This window comes from Vanacampus margaritifer, chromosome 9 (genome assembly GCF_051991255.1).
Source record: "Vanacampus margaritifer isolate UIUO_Vmar chromosome 9, RoL_Vmar_1.0, whole genome shotgun sequence".
Lineage (NCBI taxonomy): Eukaryota > Metazoa > Chordata > Actinopteri > Syngnathiformes > Syngnathidae > Vanacampus > Vanacampus margaritifer.
The window spans coordinates 25,868,415-25,877,768 of NC_135440.1; the positions used below are offsets into that span (position 1 = coordinate 25,868,415).

The 9,354-nt window shown below is 38.6% G+C and overlaps 1 protein-coding gene across 1 annotated transcript; it reads right to left on the bottom strand.

The window, feature by feature from the left end:
* Window positions 1–925: 925 nt before the first annotated feature.
* Window positions 926–9,332, bottom strand: abhd16a (abhydrolase domain containing 16A, phospholipase). Its single transcript, XM_077576715.1, has 20 exons — window positions 9,182–9,332; window positions 8,591–8,647; window positions 8,391–8,457; window positions 8,181–8,267; window positions 7,951–8,036; window positions 7,795–7,868; window positions 6,923–7,030; window positions 6,730–6,844; window positions 5,069–5,170; window positions 4,931–4,994; window positions 4,803–4,852; window positions 3,979–4,102; window positions 3,445–3,549; window positions 3,148–3,211; window positions 3,016–3,072; window positions 2,197–2,259; window positions 2,050–2,126; window positions 1,855–1,953; window positions 1,735–1,781; window positions 926–1,273 (listed from the first exon to the last, which is right to left on the bottom strand). Exons 1-20 carry the CDS (start codon window positions 9,281–9,283, stop codon window positions 1,190–1,192), a joined length of 1,632 nt encoding a protein of 543 aa, XP_077432841.1. The 5' UTR covers window positions 9,284–9,332; the 3' UTR covers window positions 926–1,189.
* Between the last annotated feature and the right edge of the window lie 22 nt (window positions 9,333–9,354).

The window sequence follows — 9,354 nt, forward strand, 5'->3', positions numbered from 1 at the left end:
TTTTTTTTAAACAACTCTCCCTACATGCTACAAATGAACAAAATGACAGGAATTAGTTGTAACAAAAATATAAAATTTAGAAAAAGTTTTTTTTTTTTAGACAAGTGTTTTATTTATTTATTTGGTAAGTCATGATTTTGTGGCTACATTTTAATGTTCATTTTAGCAATGTTGCACATTTTGATTGAATTTTTTTTCAAAGGAAGTCTCAATTTTTAGAAGTATATTTTCAAGGATAAAAAAGTGCTTTCAAGAAAAATGATCATTAAATTTTTTTCCCCCTACTTTTTATTTCCTCAAATGCGAATGAAAAAAGTGTTCAACAAAGTCATTTATTTTCAAGGAAAAAAAAACAATTTTTCCAGTAATACTTTCAGGAGAAATGATCAATTTTGAAGAATAATTTTTTACTTGTTTCCTCAAATATGAAGTGGAAAAACTTTTTAAGTCTTTTTTCTTTCTTTCCCATAAGTAGCATTTTCAAGAAAAAGATTTTGATTTTTTGAATTTTGAGAAACAGGCACATTAAAAAGTTAAGTTCTGAGAAATGTTATATTTTAATAAGCAGGAAAGAGATGATATCATTGAGATAAAGTGTGTATTTTTTTTACTGTCCTAAACCAGCCAATGACAGTACAGGAGGCGCTATTTAACGATCGCGACAAGTAAAGATTCCTCGGGGGGTGAAGATGAACTGTTGAAATAAAAATTCTCAAAAGAGACGAGAGTGCAAGATACTAAAAACATTCAGTGAATAAAAGTTAGCCAGTTTAAAAGGAATATCTTTAATATCTTTCTATTGTTGTATTCTATGGCTCAAAGGTGCTATTATGGGATGTGATACTTTGCAACACTGTTGTCTTTTCTAGAAATGTGTTTGATTAACTTTTTTAACCCACTCCCAAAACCACAAAACAGCACAGTCCCTTATTGAAAGTCTTTATTCGCCATATTTCACAATTCAGACTGGATAACAGAATGGAAGAAATTGTATTTTTTTTCCCCAAGAGGTAGCTGAGGATGGAAAAAAAATTGCATTTCTTTAAAAAATAAATAATAAAATGATTTAATTGTTTGTGGGCTACCAGCAATGCAGCACTACACTTAAAAAAACAAAACAAAACAAAAAACGCAACAAGTCACGACATCGTGCCGAGGGTGACGCCATTTCCATCGGCCCCTCGTTTCTCTACAGCTTCCACGGGGGTTGGAACTCGGAGGCGGGCAGCGGCGTGCAGTGCGTCGTCTCAAAGTTCCTCATGTGCTTGCGAGCCTTCCGGGAGGAAAAGGAAAAAAAAAAAAAAAAACATTATTTCCCACTTCTTGTTCTTTTTTTTTTCGACTGGAGGTGAACGGATGGCGAGGAAGCGTCGCGTGCGCTGTAATTGATGGCACGCGGCTCCTTTCATGTTAAATGACTTCAATAAGCCAGGCCAGGCTGCCAAGGAAATACATTACAGCAGGCAGGAGGGCCCGGAGCACAGGTGACGTGGTTGCCATGGAGACAGAGACGGGATTTAAAAGAAAAAAAAAAAGAAAGGTTGCTCCATTTTAACTAGAAGTTTCTCGAGATGCAGCAGACACTTTATTAGGTACACCTGCTCCAGTGCAACGACGCGAGCACCTTGACTTACAAGTGCTCCAACTTAAAGAGTTTTCAGTTGTAAGCATTTTTTGGCTGAGCTGAGACTCATCACTCAGTAGGCCACGCCCCTAAACACATGATTTCCTTACCAGGAAGAGAGCCAGCTGTTGCTTCCCTTCGACGGTCATGTCCTCACCTGGGGAAACATGGAGAGTCTCACCTGACTGCGATGAGGATGACGATGAGGATGACGACGAAGACGCTCTTACCGACGTTCCAGGGAAACTTGACGTCGGCGTCGCTCTCGTACGACAGCAACACGGACGTGCACCAGTCGTCGTCCACCTGGTAGCCGCTGTAGACGGACGCTGCGCGCCAACCAAGAGTTGAACGTTTGCCATTTTGCCAAACTATTGGATTGCACTTGAAAGTGAAATCCAACGCCAAGTGAAGCTGCTCATTACCTTCCTCCACGTGATTGGAGGCCCCCAGCCATTGGCGGACCACCTGCACCCCGTCCTTGCTCATTATTTTGGGATACCTGCCGAGGTCACGCACATTATGTCAACGTGTGCGCGCAACTGGAAACGCTGCAAACGCCGCAAACTGACCTGAACTGCAGCAGATTGAGCAGGAGCTCGTTTCCTCGGTTGGACGTGACGTCATCGGAGCTCCTGCACAGAAAAACTAAAACGATTCAAATGTCCTTGCAATGAAAGCCATTTAGTACGTGTAGTAAGGCGTAAAAAAAAAAAAAAAAAATCCATGATTTATAGGTAAGGCTTTTATTTTTATTAAAAAAAAACATGATGTATATAGTAACAAATAAAATAAATAAATATATAGAAATAAAAGCCATGATGTAAGGCTTCTTTTTATTATTGAAAAAGCCATGATTTTTTTGTAAGGCTTTTATTTATTATTTGTAAACAAAATAAAGCCATGATTTATATAGTAAGGCTTTAAAAAATGTTTTTTTTTATATAAAAGCCATGATGTATATATAGTAAGGCTTTTTTTTTAAAATATAAAAGGCATAAGGCTTCTTTTTATTATAAAAAAAAACATTTATAGTGACGCTTTTATTTATATATATATATTTTTTTAAAACCATGATGTATAATGTAGTAAGGCTTTAACAATAAAAAATAAAAAATACATGATTAGGCAAGGTAAGGCTTCTTTTTATTATTAAAAAAGTTTCACCTTAAAAGTAAGGCTTCTATTTATTTTTTAAATGAAAAAGCCATGATGATAAGGCTTTTTTTTTTAATTTATTAAAAATTAATAATATTAATTAATAATTAAATTATGTATAGTAAAGTTTCTTTGCTTTTTATTTTTTTAATAAAAATGGTAAATTGTAAAATGTCACTGTATATGAGGATAAAAACAAAAACATATGCGGGAATGCTGTGTGCGCGATTTACGATGTGGTGATGATCTCATCCCGGGTTCTGCGCACGAGCAACACGGGTCCCTGGTACCTGAGCGGAGGCAAGCGCAAACGTCACTCCAGCCAAATCGATGCCTTTCCCCATCTGCACTTTGTCGGGACTCACTTGAGAAGCTGCTGGGAAACGTTGAGGTTTATGTACTGTCGCACCGTATATTGAACCAGCGGCCCTGACACACAAAGCACAAATGGGTTAGCACGAACATATGCCGATACCGATTATTAGTAGTCAAGGAGGCTGATAACCGATACTTCATGCCGATATTCTTTTGCAGTAAAAGAGAAAATATGATTTTTTTTTTTGAATTACTTCGCAAGCATTTGAGATTTGTCAAAATGCCAAATATCGGCACCGATAATTAGCACATGCTAATGCTAAAGGCAAGTGGAAGGAAGAACTCACTCCAGCTTTCGGGCATGACTTTGAGGGCCAAAGGTAGAAGGTCATCGAAAGACGCGTCCAGCACGACCGATTGGATCTCGGGGTATGACATCACCGCCCAACTGGCTGCACACAAATGAGAATGCATTTGTTTAATCACAGTTCATTGTTTGCCACATTTTTTTCCCTTAAAACTCATTTGCTCCCAAAAACATATAAATGCGTTCTATTTTAAATATTACCATGCTCCCAAAGACGTATTTATATGTTTTTTAAAAATTATTTTTTTAATGCTAGAGCATACAGAAGGCTTTGATGCAGCCTCTGGACTGGAGAGAATGTTTAAAGCAATGGTAATTATTACAAAAACGTCCAGCAGGTGGCAGCAGATTAGAAGAGATCAACTAGGGCCGTGTTGCAAAAACACACCGTTTTAAACAGGCTTGTGAATAATAATGAAATTTAGAGATGATTTTTTTCTTGGACTATTTTGTGTGTGTGTTTAGTATCATAGCTATAAATGACAACGCATGGTAAAAATCCGTATTAGAAAACCTGTGAAGCCGCCGATGGACCACGCGTATATGACGATGTCGCTGAGCTGAAAGTGCAGCTTGTGCATGGCAAACTGGATGACCACGTCCATGGCGTTGGCCTCATTCTGAGGGAAGGGAACCCCCTGCCACAAAAACACACACAAGCATTCAACATCAGATCCAAAACTGACAACATTTAAAATACATTAATGAATGACTAAAAGTGAAAATAAAAATGGATATAAAAAATAATTCAAAAATTAAATACCGCAAAAATAAATCGAAATGGAAATAAAACCAACAAAAAATATATATATCCCTAAATAAATAAAAGTAAAAATTAATTTAAAAATAAAAAACGAGATTCAAAAACTAAAAATAAATGTTGATATAAATACACAAATAATTTGAGAATTAAATATCAATGAATAAATAAATAAGTTCTGCTCTCACATCAATTTATTTGAATAAATTAATAATTTTTTCGACTTGTAGAATGTCTGCAGCATGAAATAAATGAGAGCAGAGCGTTTTTATTGATTGATTGATATTTAATACTATTTATATATTTATTTATTTTTATATTCATTTTTTTAACCTTTTTTATTTTTACTTTTATGTATTTATTCAAGGATATATATTTTTGTTGTTATTATTTCCATTTCTATATTTATTAATTTTTATTACATTTTTGAATGATATTTTTTTATATCCGTTTTTAATTTCACTTTCAGTAATTAATTTATTTTCAATTTTGGCAGTTTTCTCCATACAGAACGTCGCTTTGCTTTCATTTCATCCCCTCGGCTGGCAATCAGCCGTCAAAGCCACGAGTTTATTTACCGTGCTGCCTCCGAAGCCCGGATGGTTCCAGCCCAGGACCGAATATCCGCCTGCGGAGCGCATCAAACGGAACGCAATTCAAAACAGGAAATGCTGAGTGGCGGACGCTAGCGAGGACGAGTTCTCACCCTCCAGCGGGGTGTTCATGCACCCCACCTCGTAGAAGCCCGCGTTGCCCTCGCAGCAGATGACCTGCGGCGCCAAGAAAGACGCACATGTGACTCACCCGCAACGCACCCGCAACGCATAAACACTCAGCGACTTACCAGCGTGCGGCCCTTGTCTCCGCCGCGGCCCCTGCGGTCCACAAACATGGTGTCGATCTCGTTGCCGTCGCAGGCCACGAGCTTGTTCCTTTGGCCGTCAAACTGGAAGTAAGATTTTTCACTTTGTTTTAAGCGAAGGATTGACCTGATTTAGTCACAGGATTTTCGGCTGATAAGAGTCAAGAGTCGATTTGAAAATTATTATTTTGGGGTTAAAATTTGTTATTCAATTTGTTGTTCAATGCTTCTAAACTAGTCTAAACGCGGCATAGCATTTGTGAAATATATGAGTTAAGCAGCAAAATACATCTGTTTTTCTTACGAGCGGGGGGTCGACTGTCGACTGAAAATGACATCACAGCTGCTCAGGGCTCAAATCGCATTTTTTCTGAGTTTGGTCATGTGACATTTACAAGCTGAGATTTGATTGGCCAGAGCAACTGTGATGTCATTTTCAGGCGACAGCAAGTGACAAAATGGCCGCCCCGAAAAGGATTTTGTTGCTCCAATTCGGCCCGCGGAAAAAAGAAAATCCGCATAGAATTGATGCCAAATTGCCAATGGAAATGCATTGGGAAACTTTTTTTCTTTTGAAAACCCAAATATAAATTCTTCAAAAAAATGCAGATAAACCTCCAAAATTGCCACACAAAAAAAAAAAACGGAGGTAGAAAAATAATTGTGAATAAGTGAATCTACAAGTGAAGAGCCACAAGGGTTCCAATGTAGTAAAGGGGGAAAAAAAAGCTGAGCTGTGATTGGTCGTTACCTGAGCAACTGTGATGTCATTTTCAGTCGACAGCAAGTGACAAAATGGCCGCCGTGAGCTAGATGAAAATGGGTGGATTTTGCTGCTCAATTCATATTCCACAAAGACAATTTTAATCAGAATGCCCGTTTTGACAAGTAGAGGCGCATTCAACTTATAAAAAACATTTTGGGGTTAAATGCCGCTTTCACATCAATGTTAAGCAAACGGAGCGATTGCAACTGATTAACATTTCTAAACGGCAAAGATGAATTGAGAAGTGGAAGAAGTTGGCCACAAAAATATGCTCACATAAATGTTTTTTTGTTTTTTTTGCCAAAGCTTCACCCGCACCATGTCACGCACCCACAAAGTCATTTCCAGACAGTCTACATTAACACCATTTTTAACTCATTCACTGCCATTGACGGCTATAGACGTCAAAAATTTATTTGAACTATTTCTATTAGTTTTGTTTTTTTCCCACTTTTATTAACAAGAGTATGAAAACCTAGATTTTTTTTCTATTGTACATTCAGAACAGATATAAAATTTGTGATTAATCGTAGTTAACTGTAGTCATGTGATTAATTACAATTTTAAAAGTTGACGCCCCTAATTTAATTTTTTTTTTTTTTTTAAATAAGGGACGTCAGACTATTACAATTTGTATTCGTAATAAATCTCATGACTTTAATAGTTGATTCACGATTAATCACAAATTTTATATGTTATAAATGTACAATATTTTTTTTATAGGTTTTCATAAAAAATGAAATGAAATGAAAAAAAAAAGTTAAACTAAGAGAAATAGTTGCCATGAATTTTTGACGTCTATAGTCGTCAATGGCAGTGAATGAGTTAAAAAAATAAAAAAATTGGGTCATAATAACAGCTTTATGTGCGTGTTGACCTCTTCTATAAGCTTGGCCTGGCCTTGCTCCAGCATGGGCCTCATGGCTTTCTGCAGCAGCCCCACCGAGCCCGGATACAGCATCCTCCTCCCGAAGGAGTGCACCACCAGGAAACTGCAACAAAACAAAAATGGTGAGCATGCGGCGCAGCGGCGATACGAAACATCAGCGAGTGGAGCCAAAGCACAACACCTGATGACGTGGCAGGGCAGCGTGCGCACCGAGTGCAGCATGGCGTCCGCCGTCCCTCTCGGTCGGGGCTCGCGCTTCAGCAGGGACACGCCGGCTTTGGTCAACTTCCTGTCACACAAATCGGGGAAATCAAAATGAGGAGCTGAAGAAATGTTTGGCCCCGGGTCACACTGGACCAGAATAACTCCTTCACTCCCCAAAACGTATTCATATCTTTTTTATGTTTTTAATGCTAGAGCATACAGAAGGCTTTGATGCAGCTTCTGACATGAAGAAGCGGCTTAAAGCAATGGTAGTAATTACAGAAATGGCCAGCAGGTGGCAGCAGAGTATAAGAGCTCACCCAGGGCCATGTTGCAACAAGCTCTTTTTCACAGTGTTTTCAACAGATTTGTAAATAATGATGAAACTTAGCTATATTCTAATGCTAATTGCTGCAAAACGGACACAATATACTTTTTTCTGATGAAAGAAGGGACTCTAATCTTTAGTTTTGTAGGTTCCATGTTGTCACAGGAATAGAACACAATATTCTGTAGGCCTTTTCCAAAATCAGGCAAAATCCAGTAAAACAGCCAAGAGCAAAGGGAGTTGCTTCAGTGAAAATGGCTGTGAGTGAATGAGATAATGGCCCCCTTTCTACTACACCCACAAGTGGTGGGAACTAGCGCCGCAACTAACATTCATCCTAATAAATCAATTCATCAGTTGATTAATTTGCCGATGAATCCGATTTTTCAAATTGTATTCCTAAAAAACAGGACATTACTTCAAATTGACGAATGCAGAAAATTCAGAGAGATAAATGATGACAATTGAGTATCGGTCTACAAATAGTATATGACGACGGTAAAATAACAATCAAAGCTTACGGATGGCTGACTTCGGTCCAGCTGAAATCTGCAGGCCAATGAGAGAAGTCAAAGTTGTAGCATCGCAACTTCTTCTACAAGAAGCAGAAACAAGAACATTTGACTCTCAATCTCTTCGCCGATTCCTGGCTGAAAGCGTAGAGAAAACGAGCGCACCTTGTTGTCTGGCGAGTGATTCTTCTTCGTCTCCTCCAAAATGGAAACAAAGTCCAGATATTGAGCGTTCTTCCATCTTCCCCAACCTAAATCATTTTGCAGGAATGGTACGACATCTTTTTGTTAACGGCCGGCGAGGTATCACGCTGCTTTTCTAGTATATCATGCAAACTGTTTGCTAACATGAAAAGGTGGATTGGCATCTGCGGTGTACATTTGCGTGGCCTCACCTCGGAGACACGCCACGCCGAGAAGACACAGAAGCGTCGTAGCCACGTATTGACTCACTGGCGCCAACTTGCTGCTGCAGATATATCCTAAAAACACACACACATGACGAATAGCGTTCAGAATCATCAGCAATTCATTCAATGATTCCGTTACAAATCACATGTATTTTATGACATGAATGTTCATTTCTATAAGTCTTGTTTTCTTACCTTTCCCATACAGATAGCATAGCAGTAAAGGAGAGCTGCAATAAGACAGATACCACACAGCTGAAGCCTGCAGGAAAGACACAAAAACACATGAATCATCATCATCATAATTTGCCTAAATGGAAAGAAATTACACTCTGACATTAAATTCAAAGTTCTGAAACTGTATAATCTGACAATACAGTACACCTAATACTGACCCAACCCAGGATGCTGTCTGTGTGTTTCTCCAAACTCCCTGGCTGGTAGTTCCATCCCTGTACAAAGTGGGGGGGACACACCATTTAATCAACATTTTCCAATTTGATCTAAATTACTGCATTCAATTAGGCGGGAATTGCAGCTTGTTTCATTATTTGTTTCAATTTTCAGTCATTTTATTTCATTGGATTCATTTTTTCCGTATTTTATATATGCATTTAACCATTTCCCTAAAAAGTGTTATATAAATAAAGTGAACTCATTGCATAACTATCTACTTATCTATGTCAGGTTATCAAATTGAAACGGCACATCATGCTAACGTTAGCATTAGCTGATGGGTACCGTTGAGAACGCTGGCGAATTTAAACGGTGAAAACCAGTAAAACATCAAATACAAACAAGGATAATGTTGCATTCATTATTTTTAATGTTAACTATCTTACGTCAGCAAGTACTCATTGATAAACATTTGACACTTCCGCATGTAGCTCCTGGGAGCGACATGTTCGGCTAACAGCCACCAAAGCGCTTCCGATTGTGGAGTGAGCCGCGTCGAAATGAACGAGAAATGACGTGCATGCTCCTACCGTCCTGACCACTCGTCCCTGGGGCCAAGTCGGTTGCGGGTGGCGATGAATTCGTTGCAGGTGAGGCCCGAAAACACAGCGAAACCACAACCAGGCGGCCATACTTCCTGGATAACGACGGAAGCGTGCGATGGACCAACTTTCCCGAATGCGAAAACTCGGTCATTGTGTTG